The sequence below is a fragment of the Notechis scutatus genome, chromosome 11 (assembly GCF_049901735.1).
Source record: "Notechis scutatus isolate UNSWTSFEM ecotype Mainland chromosome 11, rNotScu1.2, whole genome shotgun sequence".
NCBI classification, from domain to species: domain Eukaryota; kingdom Metazoa; phylum Chordata; class Lepidosauria; order Squamata; family Elapidae; genus Notechis; species Notechis scutatus.
In genome coordinates this window covers 2,058,748-2,084,832 of record NC_142019.1, presented here as the reverse complement: position 1 = coordinate 2,084,832, position 26,085 = coordinate 2,058,748, and the positions used below count along the sequence as shown (strand labels likewise).

Genomic DNA, 26,085 nt, shown 5'->3' with positions numbered 1-26,085 from the left:
AATACGATTAAGGGACTATAATTCAATCAGAGCGCCACATTTTAAAAAAAATAAACACCAGCGCTATTACACCATAGAATACGGTAACGAACTAGACCTTTCTGCCGTGCGCATGCTCACAAAGCGTGCGCATGCTCACAATGTATTCCCCTCCTCAGCATCTTCCTCCCGGAAGGCAAAGGGAGACCAAAACACACATCTTTTTTTTTTTTTAAGTCAATTTTACGCATGCGCGTCCTTCTTGCCTCGCTCCTCCTCCTCCTCCTCCGCCCAGCCGATGAGATCACAAGGTGAGGGGGGTGAACGGGGCGGGGCTTAACCTTGTCACGTGCAAAAAAAAAAAAGAACGGGCGCCTCGCCCTCCGGGCGGCACTGCGCAGGCGCGGCCGGGAGTCCGAAGGTGGGGGCGGAAACCAGCCTTCTCCCGGAAGTGTGTGTGGTTTCTAGGGGGGCAGGAAGCGGACCGGGGTGAGAACAGGTGCGGCGGGGTCTTCGTCCCGGGTGGCGGGCGAGGAAGAAAAAGAATTTAAAAAGCGGCCATGTCGGCCTTCGACGCGAACCCCTTCGCGGATCCCGTGGACGTCAATCCCTTCCAGGTAAGCCAGGCCGAGCTTCGGGTCTCCCCCCAACCCCCCCCCCACTTTAGGGGCGAGTAGGGAGAGGGTAGGCCTCACTTTAATTGGGGGGGGGGTAGGCAACTATACTTCATGGGGGAAGAGGCAATGAAGTAACCTGACCCCCTTCGTGGGGTCTGGCAAGTCATTTCCCCCCATAAGTAGGTTTAGGACTACAACCCCCATCGTCCCCAACCGCCTCTGGGCCGGGAATTCTGGGTCGGGGAGGGGGCAGTGAAGTAACCTGACCCCTCTCCCCCCCATGGGGCCTTGGCAAGGCACACACACCCATACCTCACCTGGTGCTCCCCGCCCCATAAGTAAGTTTAGGACTACAACCCCCATCGTCCCCAACTGCCCCTGGGGAGGGGGCAGTGAAGTAACCTGACCCCCCCCACAATCCGACCTAGCAAGGCACACCCCCCCCATGCCCCACCTGGTACTCCCTGCCCCATGAGTAGGCTAGAACTACAACCCTCATCGTCCCCAACCACCCCTGGGCTGGGAATTCTGAGCCGGGAGGGGCGATGAAGTAACCTGACCCCCCTCCCATGGGACCTGGAAGGCACCCTCCCATGCCCCACCTGGTACTCCCGCCCCCATGAGTAGGTTTAAGACTACAACCCCCATCGTTCCCAATCGCCCCTGGGCTGGGAATTCTGGGTGGGGGGAGAAGGGGTTCCACAGGGATTTGTGGGTCTGGGTTGGAGGGGGTGGTCTGTTTTTGTCAGCTGGCACCCCAATTTTGTGGCCCTTTTTCAGCTTCTGAGCTTTTTTGCTTTTTTCTTTTCGTAAAGTTTTTTTTTTCATTTTTAAACATCCATCCATATCATTTCATGGACAATGTGTGGGAGTCTGAGTGTCATTCATTTTGATACAAAAACAATACCGATACAAATAAAAATTACCACATTAATCAGACTTACGTCATCTAATGTCATTTTACTTTTTTTTCCCTTTATTGTTTTTTTTTTTTTTTTTGTACTTCACCTTTAGATTTCACTTCCTTAAAAGGTGGGGAAAGTAATGGTAGGAATAGTGGCCAATAATGAGCAAAGATCAGCTGGGTTAAGTCTGGATCTGAGCTTTGGTTTCCCTCCTCCTACCCAAGCTGCCCTTCCCTCCACAGGGCCCAAAAACTAGAGGCGAAACACGATTTACAGTGTTGTGAGCCATTCAGGGTTGCTCAACATTGAGATGGGCGGCTTATGCATTTCATAGATAAATACAAGGAAATAAGTAACGTTTTCTCCTCCCTCCCCCAAGAAAAGGTAAAATATGCTGGTTTTTACTGAATAAAATGTGACTATTTCCTTAACCCAGGGCAGGGACTCCAGCCTTGGCCACTTTTGTGGAACTTCAATTCCCAGAATTCCTCAGCCAACATAACTGGTTGAAGAATTCTGGAAATTATTGATGTCCAGGTTGCCAAGTTGGGAAGACCTGAACTGATTTCTCCAAAGAAGTAGCCATGTCAGTCTCTTACAGCCAAAACAGCATTTATGGGTATTGTGGTAAAATTTAAGAGCCAGGAGGAAAGCTTTTTCTTCCCTAGTCCCCACCGTGTGAAAAACTTCATTTCCCCCCAAGGTGAGGCTGGTTCCAACCCCGTTAACTTTCCAGAATGTCCTGAAAATATTTGTCAACAAATTTGGGGAAACCCGTGATCGTGAGGAGCCGGTTAGACAGTTGTATGATGGTTCTCTTTTGCACGCTACATTTGCCATCATTTTTTTTTCTTTAAAGTGTGGTTTAAATGTTTTTCTACATACGTGTTTTTGTGTATTTTGTTTTATTATGTATGCTGCCCAGACTCTCTCTGTGAGATAGAAATCTTCTTGTTGTTAGTTGTGAAGTCGTGTTCAACCCATCACGATAGAAATACAACATATAAATAAATTGCAATCAGCTCAATTTAAGCAAGAAATGTGTTTGTCCCCAACATTCATTGTGGCTTCAGCTAATTTAGACAGTTTCCTGCTCTCTAGCTCTGATCCATGCAACATGCTTAACCCTGAATTGAATTGTTTATTGTCATTGTACGTAGCATATACACAGCATACATACAATAAAATTCACATAACACCCAGAGACCAGACTCAACATGCACACACACATTACAATCCCCAAACACCTCCCCACCCACCTAAAAACACACAAGCATCCACACAACAGACCAAGTAATACTGTCCAACAGCTCACTGATGGTGGTCCTTAAGTTCACTGTCAAGTGCAATTTAGTTCTGGAATAAAAACTATTCAGAAAACGCATGGTCCGAGTTTTAATTATTCTGTATCTTCTGCCAGAAGGTTCACAAAGATTGTGAGCAGGATGGGAAGAGTCTCTGAGAATGTTGTGTGACAGCAAGATGCAAAGATGCCGTCCAGGGCTGGTATCTGGAGCCCAATGATATTCTGGGCAGTTTTAATGATTCTCTGTAGAGCTTTTTTGTCCACTACAAAAAAGGAATAAAACATAGTTGCTTCTCTTCACATAATACACTGGAACAAATAAGCCATTTTGTGCTTTAACACGATCGCTTGGTTCCTGTATTACTGTAAGCCACAAACTACCCATATCTGCTTTAGCTTACGGTAGTGTAGTGCGTTGCGTTAAACCAAGGGTGTGTGTGTGTGTTGAAGTTGAAGCCTTAAAAGGAAGGGGGTTTAATTGTACTGCCAACTTCTTGATGAAAGATGGAGAGGAGGAAAAAAAAGAGATCAAAATGTAAACATGATTGTGCTAAATAGATTAGTCAGATTTGTTTCAAGACGTTCATTTCTCCAGTAGGGAAATGTTGTTTCCTCGTATATAGATAATATAACAACATAAAAATGATAGTTGTTCTTGGAAGTGAATACTAAACAAGGATTGTAGAGAACGCTTCTGATCTGCTGTTTGAGGTTCCCTGATCGGAGTAAATAACTATTCAGCAAGCTATGTATGAGCAGAGCCACGTCGGCAATGATTTTCTTGAAATATCAGCTAGGTTTTGGGGTTGTGCTGCTGTACCTCAGCAAGATTTTGCTGCTGTTTGCTCCCCTTTGCTAAGATATTTCCTGCCCTATTTTTCAAAGTGTTTTTTTCATCTTTTTTTAATGCCCTGCTTGTGACCTTTCAAATGCAAGGCATATATATGTTTGCTAAATATGACTACTCGCTGAATCTCTGCTGTAAGGAGTGTTATTGTTCATAATCTGGCAGAGATTTCATCTGCTCTTTTATTTGATTTTGCAGCTTTTAAGACACATTTCCTGTCGCTTTCCTCATAATTCTGCTGAAAAGCCTGGATTTTGCTGCAAGGGCTTTGAAGTTTGTCATTCCAAGTCCCTAACAATGGAACAGAACCTACGCCAGAAACTATTATTTAAAGTTTTTAATCCTTCATTGCAAATTTATTTAGACCTAAGAGGAGTAGGAATTTCCTGTTCAGTTTCTCTTGCCTTTTCCCCCCTAAGTTAGCTTAATTTATGGATTTGGGATGAGGATTAAATAAAATTACTCCCATTTTGGAACATGAAGAAAGTGGGCCGCGAACGCAAGATTTATCAGGATCTTTGTGCGATAGTGTGATTGTCTCTGTGCATCTGGGCAGCTGTTTGAGGTAGGCCAGCTCAAGAAATGGACACGACGATGATGCCAGGAATGCTACTTTATTGTTGTAGGATCCTATAGACAGGTAGTCCTCGTCTTACAACCCCCAATTGAGCCCAACATTTCTGTTGCTAAGTGAGACATTTGTGAAGTCAGTTTTGCCCTGTTTTATGACCTTTCTTGCCACAGTTGTAAATCACAGTGTCAACTAAGAAGGTACTTCTTTGGTCATTTTAGCTGCCAGCAGAAAGGGAGTGGGGGAAACAGTGCATTCCTCAGGTGCCTAGATAATCGCCCTGGCAGCCCAAAGTTGGCAAGAATATTACTGGAGAGCCTGATTGATGACTCTTGGCTATGGATGTGTCCCATTGGAGAATATACATCCAAGGGGTGGGGGGAAGACCAGGGTCAAGGGGGAAATGAATGATGTATTTTAGTATCAGCTGCATCCAGCCAACGCCAACATGGCCACTTCTAATAAATTTTCTTTTCTCTGAGATGCGGCTAGAGGCTTTTGATTGGAATGAGGGTGAATTTGTTGGAGTCCTGACACACGGCTGGTGTTAAGCTAGCCACCCAGTTGTTAAGCAAATCATCCAGCTTCCCTGTTGGCTTCGCTGGTCAGAAGCTCCCCAAAAGGGGAATCACGTCTCATACACACACACACACACACACACACACACACATGGGACAGTGCAACCGTCATAAATGCGAATCAGTTACCCAACATCTGAATTTTGATTTTGTGTCCCTGGGGATGTTGCAGTGGCCGTAAGTACGAAAAACGGTCAAAACTGAGTCAAGAGTCATCAAGTACAACACTTAATGATAGTCATAGGATATAATAAGAATAGAGTAGAGTAGAGTAGAGTAGAATAGAATAGAATAGAATAGAATAGAATAGAATAGAATAGAATTCTTTATTGGCCAAGTGTGGTTGGACACACAAGGAATTTGTCTTGGTGCAAATGCTCTCAGTGTACATCAAAGAAAAGATACATTCATCAAGAGTCATCAAGTACAACGCGTAATGATAGTCATAGGGTACAATAAAAATAGAATAGAATAGAATAGAATTCTTTATTGGCCATGTGGTTGGACACAAGAAAATAGAAAAGATACATTCATCAAGAGTATAGAATAGAATAGAATAGAATAGAATAGAATAGAATAGAATAGAATAGAATAGAATTCTTTATTGGCCAAGTGTGGTTGGACATACAAGGAATTTGTCTTAGTGCAAATGCTCTCAGTGGACATCAAAGAAAAGATACATTCATCAAGAGTCAAGAATCATCAGGTACAACACTTAATGATAGTCATAGGGTACAATAAGCAATCAAATCATACTAGGAAACAGTCAATAAAAATTGTTAGGATACAAGCGACAAAGTTACAGTCATACAGTCACAAATGGGAGCGGATGGGCGATAAGGAGTTATGAGAAGATTAGCAGTAAGAGTAGTGCAGACTTTGTAAATAATATCACTTTAACAGGCCTCGGTAAGGCCACACTTGGAATACCGCATCCAGTGCTGGTTGCCACAATGTAAAAAAGGATGTTGAGACTCTAGAAAGAGTGCAGAGAAGAGCAACCAAGATGATTAGGGGACTGGAAGATAAAACATATAAAGAACGGTTACTGGAATTGGGTATGTCTAGTCTAGTGAAAAGAAGGACTAGGGGAGACGTGATAGCAGCCTTCCAATATCTCAGGGGCTGCCCCAAAGAAGAGGGAGTCAAGCTATTCTCCAAAGCACCTAAAGACAGGACAAGAAGCAACGGATGGAAACTAATCAAGGAGAGAAGCAACCTAGAACTAAGGAGGAATTTCCTGACTGTTCGAACATTTAATCAGTGGAACAACTCGCATCCAGAAGTTGTGACTGCTCCAACACTGGAAGTTTTGAAAAAGAGATTGGATAACCGTTTGTCTGAAGTAGTGTAGCATTTCCTGCCTAGGCAGGGGGTTGGACTAGAAGACCTCCAAGGTCCCAACTCTGCTATTCTATTCTAAAATCTTATACTAAATCAAGGCAGGGTCATTTTTTTTAAAAAAAAAAGGTTTTTTTTATTGATTTTAATTTTAAAATTTTAAAGGGTCATTTTTGTCTCCTTTCTCACAATTCTTTCAATTTCTGGACTCTGTAACCTCTTTTCCATTTCCTTCCTCAATTGCTCTTTCATATCTTCTCCAAGGTCATCTCTAAATTCCTTTACATTAGATAATATAGGGTGGTTCCCGCGTCTTCCTACTTCTGCTTTAACGCTCTCTTGGAAAGTTACTCCAACCTTGGAAGAAACAACTTTAGTTTTATTGTTTTGGGGGGAGAAAAGATTCTTTTGTTTGAACGTCACTTTCAAAGTGTCAGTTTTTGTCTTGCAGAATTTGTTTGTAACACTTTTCTTAATCCATTCACTTTGCTTCCTCGTGACAAGATGCGAGAATTGCTAACTAAGGCACTCGAGACGAGGGTTCTGACAATAAGTTGCTGAAGAAATTTTTATTAATATAGCTAATGTTATCTCCGCAGATATTTTCACGTCTGTAGCCTTTCTGCTTCTGAAATATTGTACCTGTTACTCTAGGGTTGCGAGCTGCTGGGAAGATACTTTTGTAACTTTTGGTACAAGGCTTAGGATCTTTTAGTTATGGTTTTTGTTAAAAAATAAAAAATAAACATGCATTTAGGACGTTGGAAACCTTGTATTTAATGAGATGGCCTTTGGCACTGATTTTACCATTGGAAAGTTTAGTGATTCTTTGAGAAGCACGGATCTGCTTGAATTCTTTTCTTATTTAATCTTAATTTAATCTTTTCTTGTTGCTTTACTTCTGAGATTAGCCTGTAGGTTTTTAACTGTTGCTTGGTCCAGTTACTCCTGCACAATTCATAATTTGTGACACCAGTTTTTACGAAAAATAGCACAATAGTCTCTTCTTAAAACCCTTTGAAATACTATTGTTCTTCTCATCCTTCCTATTACCTATCTCTTCCAACTTATGACTATAACCATGTTACTTGTATCTTTGCAAATTATATTTTTTATTGTTCCCTAGTATGATTTGATTGCTTATTAGTATCCTATGATTATCATTAAGTGTTGAAACTTTATGATGCTTGATGAATGTATTTTTTTATTTTTATGTACACTGAGAGCATTTGCACCAAAGACAAATTCCTTGTGTGTCCAATCACACTTGTCCAATAAAGAATTGAATTCTATTCTATTCTGTTCTGTTCTATTCTGTTCTATTCTATTCTATTCTATTCCATTCCATTCCATTCCATTCCATTCCATTCTTATTCTACCCTATAGCTATCATTAAGTGTTGTACCTGATGATTCTTGACTCTTGACGAATGTATCTTTTCTTTTATGTACACTGAGAGCATTTGCACCAAGACAAATTCCTTGTGTGTCTAATCACACTTGGCCAAGAAAGAATTCTATTCTATTCTATTCTATTCTATTCTATTCTATTCAAAGCCTTTAGTGATGGCCTCTGACTGGCCCCGCCAAACCCATCTCTTCTCTGCCTCCCATTGAGTCCCAGCTGATCGGCTGGCTTTTTGGTTGCCCTGCACAAGAGAACGGAGCTGGAAAGCATGTTAGTGGAGTGGGGAGCGAAGGGGGATTTTGCAGTATCTTTCCCCTGCCCCACCAAGCCACACCATGCCCACCAAGCCACGCCCACAGAACCAGTAGTAAAAAACATTTGAATCCCACCACTGTATTCCACCCATTTCTGTGTTCCCAAAGGCATCTTGACTCTGGGCCAAAGACAGGCCCTCCGTTTGCACAATCGCCAGTGAATAAACAGTTCCTTCTTTTTTTTCCTTTTTGGCAATGCCAATCTGTTGATTGACAGAACATATCCCTGTCCCCAGAAAGCAAGCCGTTGGGCTGAGCCAGCTATTGCAGCCATGCCTGGCAGAGCCCATCTTAATCTCAAAACAAAACGCCTTGAATTTGCTGGCTTCACACAACGACGGCGTGTTGATTGATGTGTTGCCACCTTGTATCGCCATGCGTCCCTTTTTTTTAACTCTCTAACTTTTTAAATCCTGACGTTGTTAAGTCCTTGTTGCCTCCAGAGCTGCTTGGTGGTGAGTAATTCCCCTCGGGGAGTTTTTCCCATTTCTAGAAAGACCACTTGAATCTTAATTTATATATATGGATTTTATTATATGAAAAAACATCATCAAAAAGCACATCAAAGAATGTTCTTTCTACGCCAACTCAGGAATCTCAAACTGCCCAAGGAGCTGCTCATACAATTCTACAGAGGAATGATTGAGTCTGTCATCTGCATCTCTATAATTGACTGGTTTGGTTCTGCAACCCAACAGGACAGACACAGACTCCAGAGGATAATTAGGACTGCAGAAAAAACAATTACTACCAACCTGCCTTCCATCGAGGACCTGTATCCTGCACAAGTCAAAAAGAGGGCTGTGAAAATATCTACAGACCCCTCACATCCTGGACATAAACTGTCAACTCCTTCCCTCAAAATGACGCTAAAGAGCGCTGCACACCAGAACAACTAGACACAAGGACAGTTTTTTCCCCAACGCCATAATTCTGCTAAACAAATAATTCCCTCAACACTTTACAAAGTCTGCATTACTATTACTCATCACTCCTCATTACCTCTCCCCTCCCACTTGTGACTGTATGACTGTAACTTTGTCGCTTGTATCCTTACGATTTATATGGACTGTTTCCTAGTGTGATTTGATTGCTTATTGTACCCTATGACTATGATTAAGTGTTTTACCTGATGATTCTTGACTCTTGATGAATGTATTTTTTTTATTTTATGTATACTGAGAGCATTTACACCAAGACTGGTGTGTCCAATCCCACTTGGTCAATAAAGTATTCTAAATATATATGGATTATCTTGGAGTTGTATCTTTGTTTGTCAAAGGAGGTGGCAGCTGGAGTTTTGTTTTCTTGAACTGGGCGTGGCAATGTGGGACAGGCTGATTTGTTCTGCCGGTGTGCGTAGGTTTTGTAACACATAACGGAATAATTCCCGAGCCTTGTAAGGAAAGTCTCGGTGACACACAACGCGGCTAGATCAGGGGTCTCTAACTTTGGCAACTTTAGGATTTTGTGGACTTCCAACTCCCAGAATTCCCCAGCCAGCATAGCTGAAGGCTTCACAAAGAACAGCTGGCTGGGGAATTCTGAGAGTTGGAAGTCTTCAGGTTGCCAAGGGTGGACACCTGACAAAAAGAGAGAGGGAGAGGGAGAGGGAGAGAGAGAAAGAAAACGAAAGAAAGAAAGAAAAAGAAAAAAGAAAGAAAGAAAGAAAGAGAAGGAAAGGAAAGGAAGGAAGGAAGGAAAGGAAAGGAAGGAAGGAAGGAAAGAGAAAGGAAGGAAGGAAGGAAGGAAGGAAGGAAGGAAGGAAGGAAGGAAGGAAGGAAGGAAAGAAGAAAGAAAGAAAGGAAAAGAAAGAAAGGAAAAGAAAGAAAGAAAGAAAGAAAGAAAGAAAGAAAGAAAGAAAGAAAGAAGAAAAAGAAAAGAAAGAAACAATTCTTAAAATAAGAGTTCCAGGTATACTTGTAAGAGAAGAAACAGACATCTTGCGATCTCCGGAACTAAAATTATATTTATTATACTTACTAAGCTTTTGTCAGCCTCTGCTGACATCGTCAGAGTAATAAACTACCATTACAGAGATCCATGCCTTTATATCTTATTAATCAATTTAGCCCTTGCACACATAATATTTATACTTATATTTTCCCCCAAACTTGCTCTGGCCACTAAGAACATTGTCCAGCTGTTTTGGTGTCCATGCACTAGGCTGCTTCCCCTATTCTACCCTGTTCAGGAAGTCCAACTTTCCCACTTAGGCAAGCCTAGGGCGACAAAATGAAGTGATGCAATTCGCAAGCCGCCTCTCTTCCTTTTTTATAAAGCCAAGATTCTGTCATTTCAATAAAGCTGCCAATCACTCAGCAGACTTTCAGGTTTGTTCAGCCTGTTCCGTGATGCTGCTTCTCCTATGATATTAAATTTTGTGGGTACTTGAAGCAGAATCTAGTGTCTTAATTGCTTTTTTTTTTTTTTAATATTCCATTAGGTAGTTCAAGTCATGAAAGCCATGTTTTGCTATTATTGAGCTCTTTCCCTCTTTTAAATTTTTTTGTTAAAGTTTGAAACAAACTTTTCTTTAACTTTCTCAAAAGGAAACAGTGATCTTCTTGGTCCAGACAATCAGCAAAGAAAAATATAATCCTTTAAAAACGGACTGTTTTGTGGGTACCAGCAGTTCCTCAACTTACGACTACAATAGAGCCCAAAATTTATGCTGTTAAGCGAGACATTCATTAGGCGAGTTTTGCCCACCTAACAACCGAGTTATTCAATTTAACAACCACAGAGATTCCCTTAACAAACAGTGGCAAGAAAGGATCGTACAATGGAGCCAAATTCATGTAACAAACAACTCACTGAGCATCCTAAATTTTTGGGCTCAGTTGTGGTTGTAACTTGAGGATTACCTGTACTGGTTTTCCAGCCTCCTTACCTGCAAAAGTGATTCACAAAGTTGTATAACAACATTGCTCAGGGCGGGAGTGTCAGCACTTGGACTCTTTGCCCGAAGTTATCCATTAAACAGAGTTTTTTGCAAAGTTCACCACCAATCCAGCTAAGCTGTGATGGGGGTTGTTTTGTTGCGGCTTTGCAACGGGGAGATGCAACATTTTGGTAGCCCCCTTTACAGTGGGAGAGTTGCGGGCCACAAAATAGATGTGGCTACATTTGGTGGAATTCGGATTTGGAATTTGAAATTAAGAATTTTCTTCATTTTGGGGGACTAACCTTGTTTTTAGGGTTTATAATTGCCCACTTGGGAGCGCAGGAAACTGCCATCGGTTCTTAGCCATCATGGTTAGGGGGGAGTTTCTTGACAATTTAAATGTTAAAAGGCTGGGTCTGCAGAATGCCTGAATGCTTTCAAGGAAATGTTTTCCAAACTTGGCAACTTTTAAGAAGCATGGACGTCTACTCCCAGAATTCCCCGCCATCTTAAAATTCACAAGGTCGAGAAACATCAGTCTAGACTGTAAACAGAACGGGCCCAAGAACCTCGTCTCAAATTAAACATACACCCCTGTCATGTTCCAGGGAAACTATTAATATTCCTCCTCCTCCTCCTCTCGTCTTCTTGTCTTCCAGGATCCTTCGGTCACTCAGCTGGCCAACGCGAACCAAGGTAACCTGGATGAATTCAATCCCTTCTCGGACAGTTCTCGGCAAGTAAGTTCAGGGGTAGAGACAGCCTTCAATGACCCACCATGGTGGGATCCCTGTAGGGAATATTCTTCGATGCTCTGCAGCTATGTCCTATGTAGCTTTCAGTGGTTTTATATGTTCTTTTAAACGCTTGGTGGGGAGCTGCCCAAAGTTGGTTGAAATAGAAATTGCGCTTAGACTTATATGCCACTTCACAGTGCTTTCCAGACATCTCTAAGCACAGAGTCAGCCTCTTGCCCCCCCCAACAATCTGGGTCCTCCTTTTACCAATTTTGGAAGGATGGAAGGCTGAGTCAACCTTGGGCCAGTCAAGATCGAACTCCAGACTGTGGGCAGAGTTTGCCTGCAATGCTGCATTCTAATAGGAAGGGAAGGGAAGGGAAGGGAAGGGAAGGGAAGGAAGGAAGGAAGGAAGGAAGGAAGGAAGGAAGATAGCAATAGCTCTTAGACTTATATACCGCTTCATAGTACTTTCCAGCCTTCTCTAAGCGGTTTACAGATTCAGCTGATTGTTGCCCCCAACAATCAGCTACATAATATGGTTTTTTTTTTTAAATAAATAATGAGGGGCTGGTTGTCTTATCTCTTATCTCCCACTTATCTGATATCTGCTCCCTTCCTCCCCGTCTTTTAAGTTTTAGTTATAACCTGTATTTTTATTGCAATTTTACATACATGCTTACGTACAGTTTTACTTTGAAGTTGTAAGACGCCTCGAGAGACACCCTGCAGGGGTGGCAGACAAATTTCACAGATAATAATAATATTTTCCTCTCATCCTTTAGACAAATGCTGCTCACACCATCCCAGCAACACAGCCTGCGGGTGCCTCTCAGCCTGCCGTACTTCAGACCTCAGTGGAGCCCACCCCACAGGTGTGACCCCCTCCCCCTCCCCATATACTCCTTGCATTATTAGAGTCTGTCCTTGCAGGACTTCATCCCATATCCTAGGGCCTAGGGCTATCCCATAATAGGCCCATGTCGTGCTGATCCGGGTGGTAATCCTCTGGAAAAGATACCTTAATATCTTTTTCCGTGCATTTTGAGGGTTTCCCCCCCTCTGCTCATAAGGAAGAGGAAACAAGCTTGTATTCTGGATATTTAATCTGGAATTCTCCTTGCCACTCCCCTCGTCCAGTTAGGTTGGGATTCCAACTCCCAAGGTTCATAGCTAGCTTGCTTGCTCAAAGGATTCTGGGGGGTGTGGTCTCTGCACATCTGGAGGAGGGCCAAGAGGAAGAAGATTAATGTGACATGTGACCAGGGTGGATTAAATCAATCCGCTGCCGCTCTCCCTTTTATATCACTTGACTAACTTGGAATATTTCCTGCCAAACCCCTCTCTAATTTTAGAACTGTGCTGGCCACTGAAGGAGCTTTGCTGAAATTTTCTTTTGTTTCCCTTACTTCATTCTTCGTTTCTCTCTTTTGCCTCCGGGGGTCCTTGGTGCTCTCTGAGCTTGGTAGTTTCCTTCCCAAACCGGATAATGTCATCCCTCTAACCCCACTCCCTTCTAGCACTGATGCTGTTACCTAGTTGGGTCATGAAAGGTCTACAAGAAAAACCACCAAGCTCAGAGAGCACCAAGGACCTTTCATGTCAGCCCTGAGCTACAAATAATTCTCTTTTTTTGCCTGTTTTACAATATCTCCTCCTAATAATAATAATAATGACCTCAAAAAAAAAAAAAAAAAAGGTTTGCAAAACCTCACAAGAATCCATGTCTACGGAGATTCTCGGGTCATGATTGTCCCAAAGGTGCTTCCCCCAAAGAGCCAAATGGACTTTCTGGGGTTTTTTTCCCCCAAGACGTTTCGCTTCTATGACTTCCACCCTCCCCACCCTCCAGTCAGAGCTGAAAAGCTCCCTGGATGAGAAGCGAAACGTCTTCAAAAGGAAAAGCAGAAAGTCCATTTGCCTGTTCAAAAAGAAAAAAAAAAAAGCACCTTTGGGACTCACAGTGATCCGTCTGTCCACGGATGACAGTGACGTTGCTTAAATCCCTTCCTCCAAAGAACACATGAAATGGTGAGGAATATTTAATTTTCTACCCTTGGATGAGGAAAGAGATGCGTTTAAGTATGTTCCCGGTGCTGTATTTTTCCCGTGTGCAGTTTCTCCTCTTCTTCCCTTGCCTCACTTGTCTAACCTGTTTCGAGGGCGAGTTAACTCAGTTGCAGGAGTTAGCAGATCAGGCCCGTCCCGTGAGCTTAGAACAAGCCTAGTTGGTGTGTTGCAGCTGCTGCTTAGACAGGCCGGCAAGTACCTGACTCCCAAATTCATCTCGGCAAGTTCAGAAAGTTCAGAGAGGCAGAAGTTGCTAGAGGACAGCAGCGGTCAGACTCGCCGGCAGGTAAAACGCGCAGGGCAGCAAATGCCACCAGTAGAACCTCGCATCCCTTCCTCAAAAGGAAGTTTACAGGGCTGCCTCAACTTAAACGACCAGGAGTGGGATTCAGCCGGTTCGGGACGGTTCGAGAGAACCGGTTGTTAAATTTACATCTGGTTCGCCGAACCAGTAGTTACTAGTAATGGCGAACCTTTTTGTTGCGATGTGCCAAAAGCTAGCACCCACAATGCAATGCCCCGCCCCCTTACTTGCACTGTGCATGCGCGCACCTCCCAGATGATTTTTGGCCCATTTGAGGCCATTTTCACCCTCCCGGAGGCCTCTGCACCCTCGAGAGGCCGAAAAATGGGCCTTCCAGAAATACCGGAAGTGCCCGTTTTCAGCCTCTGGAGCCCGAGGGAGGCCATTTTCACCCTCCCAGAGGCTCAAGGGAAGCCTCTGCAGCCTTTGGAGGCCGAAAAACGGGTCTGTTTCGTCACGTCTGGTATTTCCGGAAGGCCCGTTTTTCGGCCTCCCAAGGCTGCTGTGGCTTCCCTCAAAAAGGCCTCAAACAGGCCGAAAATCAGCTGGGAGTCGCACGCATGCGCAGCGCAGGTGATTTCGGCTGGGGCTCCCATGCCCACACAAATGGCTCTTGAAATGGGTCACTTTCCTGCTTCCAGAGGGCCTCTGGACTCCAGGGGAGGCTGTTTCTGTCCCCCCAGAAGCCTGAGGGAAGCCTCCGGACTCTGGGAAAGACAAAAAAAAATCAACCCTCCCAGAAATTCTGGTAGGCCACGCCCAACCAACAAAACGATCGTTGGGATTTTTGAATCCCACCCCTGCTTACGACCGCAAATGGAGCTCAAAAAGTTCCATCGTTCCGTGAGATGCTTATTTACGTGAGGTTGGCCACGGTCGTTAAGCGAATCACTACCGTTTTTTAGGTGAGTCGCCCAGGCGTTAAAGCAAATCGGGCTTGACTTTGCTCGCCAGAAGGTCGCCATGACCCTGGAGCATTGCAACCGTCATAAATATGAGTCATTCGCCCAGTGGTCGTAAGTGTGAAAATGGTCATAAGCCACTGTTTTCTGTGCCATTGTTAACTTCCAACAGTCCCTAAACAAAAGGTTGGAAATTCAGGACTACCAGTTGTAATCAACTTCTCCCCAAAGGGATCCTGCTTTATGATTTTTATTCCTTCTGATCATTAAAACCCATTTCTCTTCTGAGTTATTAGTCCTTTCCTGATGCTGTTTGGAACAAGGACCTGGGAAAGCAGAAAGAGAGATGGGGATGTATTTGTCCCTCAAGGGAGAGAGAGTTGAAGAAGTTCTTCTATCTGCACTTCTGAAATTCTTTTTTTATTTCAGGGATGCACAATTTTCTAGAAAGCTGATCGCAAAACCGTAGATGGCAATGCATTTTGAGAGTCTGGAGGGTGGTTTGTTTGTTTTTTAAAGGTTGGCTTCCACTGGCTCCTTGGAGAAACCTTGAAACAGATAACCAAATTCTTCCAAAATCCATAAAATTTAAGTATTTAACGGTGCCCCCATTTATTATTAATTTGTTTATTAAATGTAAACACTACCCATCTCCCTCACAGAGTTAATTCACAGTGGGGAAAAAAAGGTCTAAAAATCTTATAAAATTGCAATACGTCAATCAGAAGAGCCAGATAAAACCAAGAATTAAGAGTAAATTATTAAAAGGCTGCGTTGGAGCGAAAATGCTGGATTTGCAAACTGCCTGAATGCTTTCGAGGCACCATTTTCCAAACTTGGCCATTTTAAGATGCGTAGACTTTTAACTCCTCAGCCAGGAGGATTCTGGGACTTGAAGTCCACACATCTTAAAAATGGCCAAGTCCGAAAGAAAAAAAAAAGCCGTTTTAAAAGACTAGAAAGCAAAACAACCTCCACTCCAAAATGATGATAGGTACAGGGCCTTTCACTAGCACCCCCTACCCACCCCCTAGAATTTACCTTAACCCTCCCCTCCCCTTTTCTAATCGTTTTTATTGCTTCTCCCCACCTTCAGTCTATGGCCTCAGCAGCGCAGGCTGGGCTCCTGAAGCAGCAAGAAGAATTAGAAAGGAAAGCTGCAGAATTGGACAGAAAGGAGCGTGAACTGCAGAACAGCGCAGCTGGCTTTGACAGTGAGTAATAACAGCGTTGGAAGGGACCTTGGAGGTCTTCTAGTCCAGGGGTCGCCAACCTTTTGGACCTCAGGGAAACTCCTCATTTTAAATCCCACGGACCAGAGACCCTGGGGAAAATCACCCCCAAAAAAATCTGCAGGAAAATTCCCCCCACCCCATTTTGGTACTGATCAATCATTCTTCATTTGGGATCGCAGGACACCGTCTCCAGTTCCGTTCTCAGGGGGAGAGAGAGAGGGAGAGAGACTTTTGGCTTCATGCAAGGAAAGCAGCAGAAGTCTTTCTTTCTCTCTCCCAAACTCCACCAGAAACGAGTCTTTGTGAGAGTTGTCATGCCGGCACAGCCTCTTGGAGCAAGGATGCTGTTTGGTTTACAGAACTTTAACTTTCATTCCTACAAAGCGTCAACTCTTTCCTTGACTAGCCATGGACACATTTTACTCCAGGCTTCATAATACTCTGTCTCACCCTTATCTTTGATTTCTAAAGTTAATCTGTCCATCTGCCCTGACTAATATTTTCCTTATTATTTCACTTTCTGTAGGGGTATCTTCCTTCTTCCAGTTTTGGGCATACACCAATCTCGCCACTGTTATTATATATATCATTAAATATATTGTTCGTTTACTGTGTTTCTCGTTAATAATTCCCAGCAAGAACGTTTCTGGTCTGAACTCTACTCTGCTCTCTGCTCTTTAATGCTCACCCCCTCCCCCAAATAATAAATGAGGAAGACATCTACTCCAACCCCGCTCCTCAGGGCAGGCTTCCAGATTCCGGCACTGTGGTGGAAGCCCTTCCTAGAATGTGTTCTCTTTTCTCCACTCCAGCAAAACAGAACAACTGGCCCCCGCTCCCAAAGATTTGCCCCATCAAGCCTTGCTTCTATCAAGATTTCTCTGCGGAGATCCCAGCAGACTATCAGCACGTTTGCAAAATGATGTATTACCTGTGGATGTGTGAGTAAAAGGAGGGAATCGAAAGAGGCCTGGGAGCTTTCTCCGAGATAATGAAAACATCGAGAAATATTTTTGTTTAATTTTTTTTTTTTAAAAAAAGGTAAAAAAGAACCAATTGGAGGTGCACGGTCGATGTTGCCAATTTCCATTTCCACCACAACTTGAACCTCTAACTAAAAATGATCCTTAGCTCCGTTCGTTGGGAAAGGTCTAGTTTTATTAGAAGTTGAAGGTTATCACAGTCAAGCATAGCCAGAACCCGAGAATTGCGCGCCAAACATTCCCGACGTTTAACTTGCCCCTCCCATAACTGTTTCCCATTGCTGACTTCCACCCCCTCCCAAACCAATCAGGTTCAAACAAGTTTGTTTTCACAGCGGTCAGTTCAAACGTAGGTTGGCATGCAGCTGCTATCTTCACCCAGCCGGGTGATCTTGAGGTAGCATCTCAGGGAGATAACAGCATTTACTTTCGTTTCCCCCCACAAGTGTTCTGCCTCCCATCCATCCTCCCCAGAGTTCGTGGTAGACTGTTACCACATGATAGCAAAGCACAAGCAAGAGTAAGGTGGCAGCTGGCAAGGAGTCCCTTCTGCCACGTGGGTGGAGGAAGAAGGTTAAGGGGAGAAGCATAGGTTCCTATTAAAAGCACAGGCATTAATATTATGATGCCATTAAGATTTTAAAAACTGAAGAGGGAAGCACCTCTGTATTCTCCAGAGGTCCATAAAAGTGGATTTGGTTCCAAAATGAACCTCTCTGTGATGACCCAAAGGGGCGTGGCACAAAAGCAACCAAGTCACAAAAGTAGGTAAAGTCCCTTTAATGCCTCCAACTTGGCCTCCAATGTCCCGTTATCATCGGCTGGAGAAAAAAACTCTTCCAAGAAAGGGAAGAAATTCTGTCCAAACCCAAAGTACATCTAAATTATAAATAAAAACCAACATAAACCACGCTGCAGCAATTAACGAGACAGGGCAGGATAAGGAATTGCAGACTTCAAAAGATAACAAAACACATACAGTTGGGAGGATGCCAGAACCCAGATAAGACTTGACAAACAAAGATAATTCACGCTTTGCTTCCACCAGAGTGCTGTGCGCAAACACCCTTTTTTAAATCCTGTTTTCCCAGCTGCAGCTAATGAATGGAATCAGGACCCTTTTCTCCCCGTAACCCCCATAACCCACGTTGCTCCTTTCTAAGTTCCTCCCTGCGTGCCCTAGGATGCAGGGTGGGTGGGCCAGGGTCTGCCTCTGTGCCCTTCCCCAGTTTCTTCCACAGCCACCGGAGCCACACTCCCACTCCCTGTCAGCTGCTCAACCTCCCCCTCAGAATCAGATTCCATCAGGGGCATGACACTCTCCTTAAACTGTGCGTAAAGTGGAGTCTCATTGCCCTCTGGATTAGGAGTAGCACAAAAGAGTTTCACTTTTAATTGGTTTAACCAAGATTTAGAATAGAATAACAAAGAGCTGGAAGGGACTTTAGAGATCTTCTAATCCAATCCCCTGCTTAGGCAAGAAACATTTCAGACAAATGGTTATCCAGTTTAACCAGTAACAGTTGAGAAGGTGTTTTGCAGAATGAGCTAAGGGTCCCGAGTAGCACGGGGTGTGTATGAGGGACCCTTTTGGACAACCTGGTTCATCGAACGGAGGTATGACTGAAAGAAGTTGGTCGAGACTCCCTCTTCAAATAAAACAGTCCTTTAATCCTGTCTGTGCAAAGCACAGAGCGTGTGACCACTCCAGAATTTAACATCCTTTGCGGTGACAAGAGCATCCCTATTTGTCGTGCTCACGGCCTCGAGGAAATCCCCTCCCGCAGTTGGGGTCTTCAGCAAAGCTTTTTCGCTGATTTTTTTTTTTCTCTTGTTCTCGCCTGGCCAGTTCACTCGGTCACCTTGCTGTTAAACTTCCTCGCCTGCCTGGCAGTATTCACAGTGGAACCCACCACCACGGGATCAGATTTCGGCCTGTCCATCTTATGGCTCGTCTTGTTCACCCCCTGCGCCTTCCTCTGCTGGTATCGGCCAGTTTACAAGGCTTTCAGGTGAGTACCACGTCCCTCCCGGAGGGCAGGGGTGGCACCTCGTGTTTAAAGGAGCCATCGGTGGAATGATCCATCTGTTGTGGCCCGCCGGCGGCTAGCGGAGCTGGCAGCAGAGTCACACAGTGAGGAGGTTGGGGAAGAACCTGGGCCAGTCCTGGAGTTATCAGCTGCCTTCGGAGTCGGACAGCAGTGAGGCCGAAGAGCAGCTGGAGCCTGTTCCCAGTGTGCGCATGCACAGAACTGCCAAAAGAAAAGGACAATTATGAACTAAGGGTTGATGTGGGAGTAAAGCCACAGGTAAGCGGTGCATGGCCCCTCACATAGGGATTAAAAGGGGAGGGGGCTTTTGCAGGAAACAATTTGTTCGTTGCCGCAGTGGGAAGATCTGTCTGGGCATCTCAGAGACACTGTGCCGAGTCCTTCCTTGTCAGCACTGCGTTTGGAAATATTTACTTGGCAGCTCTCCAAGCTAGAGAAGGCCCGTGCTCCTAATTACACCCTTGAAAGGCTGTTTGCCAGGCCGTTGGCTGAATGCGAATGCCAGAAATTCACCTTCATTTAATAAAAATGGTTTTGCCGGGACAAAGAGCCGGTTTAAGTGCTTTTTGGGGAAGACTGAGGTCAGAACACGGTTGGGACAGCCCCTGGCTTGACTCTCTCTCTCTCTGTCTCTTCCACAGGTCTGACAGCTCCTTCAGTTTCTTTGTCTTCTTCTTCATATTTTTCTGCCAAATAATCGCCCACATCGTCCAGGCTGTTGGTATCCCTAACTGGGGGAGCAGGTAAGCCTCGTGGCCATCCCGAAGCCCTGATGGACAGAGCAGGCTCTTCTGCTAGCGGACGGAAGAGAGCTGCTGCCTTGGGGGGGTCCCCTTTTTCTAAAGCCTCTTCTGTGTTTTTTTTCTCCTCCTGATCTGCGGCTTCCACAGATCCCAGCTGAAGCACCTCTAACTCCACCTAAAAGGCCTGTATTTCTAACTTTTTCTAACGCATCCCACCTGTGCTGTGCTCGCCTCCCCTTGCATGTTTTCTGATGCGTGAATGGTCGGCGCACTTCTCTCTCTCTTTCTCCGCCCTTCTCCCTCTCCTCTCTCCCTCCCTGTCTCCCACTCTTTTTCCTTCTCTCTTTCCCTCCCTCTCTCTCTTTCTCTCCCCCTTTCTCCCTCTCACCTTCTCCTCTCTCTCTCTCCCTCTTTCCCCTCTCCCTTCTCTCTCCCCCGCCCTTTCCCTCTCTCTTTCCCTCCCTCTCTCTCTTCCTCTCCCTTTCTCCGTCACCTTCTCCTTCTCTCTCTCTTCCTGTCCCTCCCTCTCCATCCCCTTCTTCCACTCACTCTCTTACCTCTCTATCTCCCGTTCTCTCCTCCCTCCCTCTTTCTCTCCCCCATTCTTTCCCTCTACCTCTCTCCCTTTGCTCCTTTCTCTTTCCCCCTCCCTCTCTTCCTCTCTTCCCTCTCTCTCTCTCTCCCTCTCTCCCTTTACTCTCTCCTCTCCCTCCATCTCCCACTCTTTCCCTCCCTCTCTCTCTTCCTCTCCCCCTCTCCCTTTCTCCCTCTGTCACCTTCTCCTTCTCTCTCTCTTCCTGTCCCTCCCTCTCCATCCCCTTCTTCCACTCACTCTCTTACCTCTCTATCTCCCGTTCTCTCCTCCCTCCCTCTTTCTCTCCCCCATTCTTTCCCCCTCCCTCTCTCTTCCTCTCTTCCCTCTCTCTCTCCCTCTCTCCCTTTACTCTCTCCTCTCCCTCCGTCTCCCACTCTTCTCCTCCTTCTCTCTCTTCCCTCTCTCTCTCCTCTCTCCCTTTCCTCTCTCCCTCTCCCCCCTGTCTCCCACTCTTTCCCTCTCTCTTTCTCTCCCCTCTCTCACCTTCTTCTCTCTCCCTCTCTCTCTCCCTCTCTCCCTTTCCTCTCCCTCCCTGTCTCCCACTCTTTCCCTCCCTCTCACTCTTCCTCTCCCCCCCTCCATTCTCAGGGGGAGAGAGAGAGAGAAGGAGAGACTTTTGGCTTTATGCAAGAAAAGCAGCAGAAGTCTTTCTTTCTTTCCCTCAAATGCTGCCAGAAATGATTCTTTGCTGGCGCAGCCTCTTGGAGCAGGAGGCCTTGCAGGGTCCCAAAGACTCATTTCTGGCGGAGTTTGGGGGAGAGAAAGAAAGACTTCGGCTGCTTTCCTTGCGTGCAGCCAAAAGCAGAAGAAGAAAGAAGCGGAAAGAAGCAGCCCGGTGGCCAGGCCAGGCGAGTGGGTCAAGTTCCCCCCCCTCCGCCCTTTCCCCCCTCCCCTCATTACCTCGTGTTGTTTGCAATGCAAGCGACGGAAGCCTTGTGTTCCCACCGGCCATGTGGGTGGCGCAGCCTTGTGTTCCCGCGCAGCCTGGATTAATGGCTTTGGGGGTGACATTTCTCTGCAGACCACCAAAATTTTCTCGCAGACCATCAGTGGTCCCCGGCCCACCGGTTGGCCACCACTGTTGTAGTCCAATCCCCTGCTCAGGCAGGAATCCGTATACAATAGCAGACAAAGGCTTGTCCAATCTCTTCTTAAACACCGTTGGAGCATTCACCACTTGTAGACATTTATTCCTGGCTGCTACCTGTGGAAAGCACGACACCTTTAGGCCAAACAGGCCTCTGTGGAGCAAATTCTGCAGCAGAAGAGACATTGGTTCATGTTTTTCCAGGGAGCTCTTTAGAGGAACCTGCCAGGGTCTTTCATACAGCTGGCCTCCTGTCTCTGGAGTCTTTGATTCTCCCTTCCCAGGGGCAATCTGAATTCCTACTCATTCAATATTCCCCTCTTCCTTTTTCTTTTTCTTTTCTTCTTCCAGCGGCTGGATTTTTGCCTTCTCCGCGACCCAAAACCTGGCTGTGAAGATTATCATGGTGGTGGTAGCCATGTTCTTCACGACCTGCGCCGTGCTCTCCCTCTTCCTGCTGAAACGAGTGAGTGGCCTTGCGAAAGGACAAGTGATTGACAGGGGTCTAGAACCAGGGTTGGGATTCTACAGGTTCGCATCTATTCTCTGGAACCGGTTGTTAACATTCTAAGCAGTTCGGAGAACCGGTTGTTAGAAGAAATTACTGGGCTAATCCTGTAAGGAAGGCAGGAAGGAAACATTCTGGTGTTGCTGACAGAAACTGCCTCTCCACTAACCCTTATTACATTCTTGGCAGGACTAGACTTCCTGTCTCAGGAACCTCTCTGGAGTTTTTTCCCCCCTCCTTTGCTGGTACTTTGCTTGTGTGGAGGGACCATTCAAAGTTACAATGGCACTGAAAAATGTGACTTATGACCCTTTTTCACACTTACGACTGTTGCTGCATCCCCACAGTCATGAGAGGCCAGGCGAGGAGATGCGGGCCTCGATGTGAGTGATATTGAATTGGCCACACCCAGCCAGTCACATGTCCACCAAGCCATGTCCACCCAGTCACATGACCACCTAAGCCATGCCCACGGAACCGGTTGTTAAAAATTTGAATCCCACTCCTGTCTAGAACCCTGCAGTTATCTCCATATGGGTCTTCGAGTGGCCTTCCTTCCTTCTCCTTTTCCCATGGGGTGAGGGGGGGAGGGAAACTTCGAATGGTCACTAAACGAACTGTTGTAAGTCCAAGGACTACTCGTATGCTTCTATAATGTTTTTTGTCATGCCTGGGTGGATGTTTGCCCCATGAGTGGTTCACTTGTGGTACCAAGCCATGGTGCCAATAAAGGAGAATATTTGCAGCTCAGGGTTGACATGAGGGGTCCTTGGTGCTCTCTGAGCTTGGTGGCTTTCTTGCAGACGTTTCATGACCCAGATAGATAACATCAGCAGTGCTAGAAGGGAGGTGGGTTTTTGGAGAGGAGGAGGAGGAGGAAGAAATGGGAGAGGAAGAAGTAGTATAGGAAGACTGTGGGACTCTGAGCTTGGTTGCTTTCTTGCAGACATTTCATTACCCAAACTGGATAACATCATCAGTCCTAGAAGGGAGGTGTTTTTTAGAGAAGAGAAAGAGGAGGAAGAATAGGAGGACAAATGGGGTCCTTGGTGCTCTCTGAGCTTGCTTGTTTTCATGCAGACATTTCATGACCCAGCTAGGTAACATCATCAGCGCTAATCCATGGGTTTGTTGAACAAAATTGGCCATGGCGATGCTGCCACCGCTGTCAAACATGAGGAGCACCCTAACTTTAAACTCTTGCTCAATGAAGGGCTGTAATTCAACCCGTACAACATTTGCATAAATGGCCAGCGTGCCGCCAATTTTGCGCCGCTGGGGTTGGTGGTCTCATCCAATGGAACAATGGGCTGAGCGGGGCCAGCCCTGGACCTGCCGGCGGGGCTTTTCCTGAACATCTCACTGTCAGGATTCCAGCGATCGCCCCAATTCCATCATGAGCCTCGAGCCAAACTTCAAAAGTACTTCTGTACTTCATACAGAACCTGTACGAAGGCCGACGCTGAGACACGTAGTTTGCAACCGCCTGTGACGCTCCCTTCGCTTTCTCCCCTCCCAAAGGTCCACTCGCTCTATCGCCGGACAGGCGCCAGCTTCCAGAGAGCCCAGGAAGAATTCTCCCAAGGCATCCTCAGCAACAGGAACTTTCAGACGGCGGCTAGCGGAGCAGCTTCCGCGGCGACTCAGAATGCTTTCCAGGGAAACTGAGCTTCCCCAGCGAGGCGCCTGCTTCCGTTCCTCACGGTACCTGATCGCCCACGTTCAGGTGGTCTTCACCCCACCCCACCCCTTCCTGGGTGCCAGCCTTAACTCCCACGAAGCTCACAGGAAGTTTTCTCTCCAACTTTCCCCCCCGCCCCCCGTCTCTCCATCCGCGTCTTGTTGGAAAGTGCAAAATTCAGGAGTGCCTAAAACCCTTTGGTGTGATTTTCTTTGTTTTTTTTTTTTCCTCCCTTCCCTCTTTCCTTCTTCGTTCCCTCCCTCCTTCCTTCCCTTCCAATATACATATCTTGTTTTTTTACTGAAAACGTGTGTGTTTCCTGCACTTTTCCTTCCGTTGTGGCCGGCGGTTTGCGGGGCGGGAAAAAAAGCGATTTTTGCACTCTTGACTCTCCCGCCGGAAGCCTCCCTGAACAATTCCTTCCCTTTGTCTTCCTGGCCGCTGCCTTTGATGATTTTTTAATGAGCTGAAGATCGTTAACCGCCAGTGTAGGATGAGCTGTATAGTACGGGCTGTTTTTTTTTTTCCCCCCTGGTATATGTTTTCTGGGAGATGCGAAAGGCACAATTTGTGGCAGACACTCCTGGCTCCCCAAAGCCAGCAAAGCAAACCAGGTTTCCTATCTGGGGGTTGGAATTTTGGATGGTTGGGGAAGCATAAAGATTTATTCCCCAGTCACATTAAGCCCCCTGAACATTAGCAACCTGGATTTTGAAAGGAGGTGATGGGGTTTCAGGTGAAGCAGTGCAGCAAACCTTGAGATGAAGGAGACAATTATTTCTAATTCGATTTTATTCAGTGCTGTCATATATCTGCTTTGGTCCCTCTGCCCTCCTCGCCCAGCCTCAATGCAACTGCCAAAGCAAACACTTCTTCAAGGAACACGTTTTAGCAAAAGCTCCCGTTTCTCAATAATAATAATAATAATAAAATAGGCCTATGGAAACACCTCCTCTGATTTTTACCAGAATTTTTTCCCCCCACAGTTGCCGGCACCTTTAGTTTCAAAATAAAATTTGGAGAGAAAAAGACCAGAGTTTTACCCAAGGCTTGTTTGGAGCAGAATGGATGACAGGCAGCTACCTCCAAAATCTTAAAATCTCTTTTTTTATTCAAAGCTGAATGACAGCCGTTAAAAAAAACTTTCGGCCTCTCCTCGAAAGGCCCCGTTATGAGTTCTCTGCAAAACGAATCAGTGTAAAAAGAAAATTTTAGATCCCTCCTCTTCTGGTAGGCTGGATCGATGGATCAACTTGAAATTGGGGATATATAGCTCTCAAAAACACTAAGCGCTCTTTGGTTACTTCCATTGACCTAATTTAAGTGATCTAAGATGCACATCTTACAAGTATCTTTTAATAAATCCGATGAAGGAGAAACATTCAAAGGGCTCAGATGCATTTGCAGTCCCACTAACCATTTCCCCCCCTTGTTTTTTTTATTTCTTTAGGTAAACTTATGTGTCTTTCTCTCCTCCCCACAAATACATAGGTGTTTAGGGTTGGTTGGTTTGTTTTTTTCCACCACGGATGTTTCCAAACCTTTCTGAGGTTGGATGTACCATAGCGCATCCCATAGGGAAGTATCTCTTGGTTTCTGTCTCTCTCTCTCTCTTTATTATTATTATTGTTATTCTTTGAAGATATATAATGATGGCGGAAATTAGATTTTTTAAAAAAAATAAAATAAAAATCTTCCCCTCTTGGATTTTCCACCTCTAATTTTTTTTTTTTTTTTGGTTCCTGTAAAAAAAAATTGTATATGTCAAACTTTTGTGGTTAAATGCAGAATAAAAATATCAAGACTTAGTAGAACTGTATTTTGCTTTAAATTGTGTGTTCCTTTGAATGGCATTAAGCATCAGAGCTCTTGCGTTTTTCTTATTGCCTTGTCTCCTTCTGTTGCTGGATACCTTTGTTTCTTTTATTTTATTTGTTTGTCAAACATGTACAAGATAACAAGTAGAGGTATGAACATAAAACACGAACCAAGGAAATAAATACAGATAAATAGGGACAGATAAATCTTGATGCGTGTCCTTCAAAAGATGAACAGGAAGCAATGCAAACCGATTTCTGGAGGCAGCTCCCAAAGGAAATGATTCAAGGAATCATTTCCGGGCATCCTGAGACAGACAGACAATCTTAGTGGCTGTTTGCACACTGTCCGATTTTCTGACTTTACAAGACACACCCAGTCACAAACACGACAGAGGCTGGGCTTGCACAACAGGCTTTGACACATGACACACACACACACAAAAACACAGGGAAGGAGGGAGTTTGTATCTCACTTTTATTATTGTTTTTATCAATAATTCAAGGTGGCAAACCTACCTCCATGCTCCTCCCTCCCTCTTATTTCCCCCACAAATACAATCCTGCTCGGTGGGCTGGATTCCCAGCTGGCTTTCATGCCTAACATGGAACCAGAACTC

General features: G+C 45.1%; 2 protein-coding genes and 1 long non-coding RNA gene across 3 annotated transcripts in view; all 3 read left to right on the top strand.

The window, feature by feature from the left end:
• The window catches only part of FAM219B (family with sequence similarity 219 member B), a 186,786-nt gene that overhangs the window by 25,529 nt on the left and 135,172 nt on the right, over positions 1-26,085 (top strand). The window lies entirely within an intron of this gene.
• Positions 1-26,085, top strand: part of LOC148129677 (uncharacterized) — a 112,945-nt gene that overhangs the window by 55,167 nt on the left and 31,693 nt on the right. The window lies entirely within an intron of this gene.
• Positions 439-25,467, top strand: SCAMP2 (secretory carrier membrane protein 2). Its single transcript, XM_087972558.1, has 9 exons — positions 439-596; positions 11,412-11,492; positions 12,275-12,364; positions 15,862-15,979; positions 16,813-16,941; positions 18,833-18,995; positions 19,676-19,777; positions 21,811-21,925; positions 23,489-25,467. Exons 1-9 carry the CDS (start codon positions 540-542, stop codon positions 23,633-23,635), a joined length of 1,002 nt encoding a protein of 333 aa, XP_087828684.1. The 5' UTR covers positions 439-539; the 3' UTR covers positions 23,636-25,467.

Excerpts from the sequence above, each read along its gene's own strand:
- SCAMP2 (XM_087972558.1), top strand. The coding sequence starts at position 540 with ATGTCGGCCTTCGACGCGAACCCCTTCGCGGATCCCGTGGACGTCAAT. Across the intron at positions 16,942-18,832 it reads GATGTATTACCTGTGGATGT|TTCACTCGGTCACCTTGCTG; the intron begins GTGAGTAAAAGG and ends TCGCCTGGCCAG. Across the intron at positions 21,926-23,488 it reads CCCTCTTCCTGCTGAAACGA|GTCCACTCGCTCTATCGCCG; the intron begins GTGAGTGGCCTT and ends CCCCTCCCAAAG.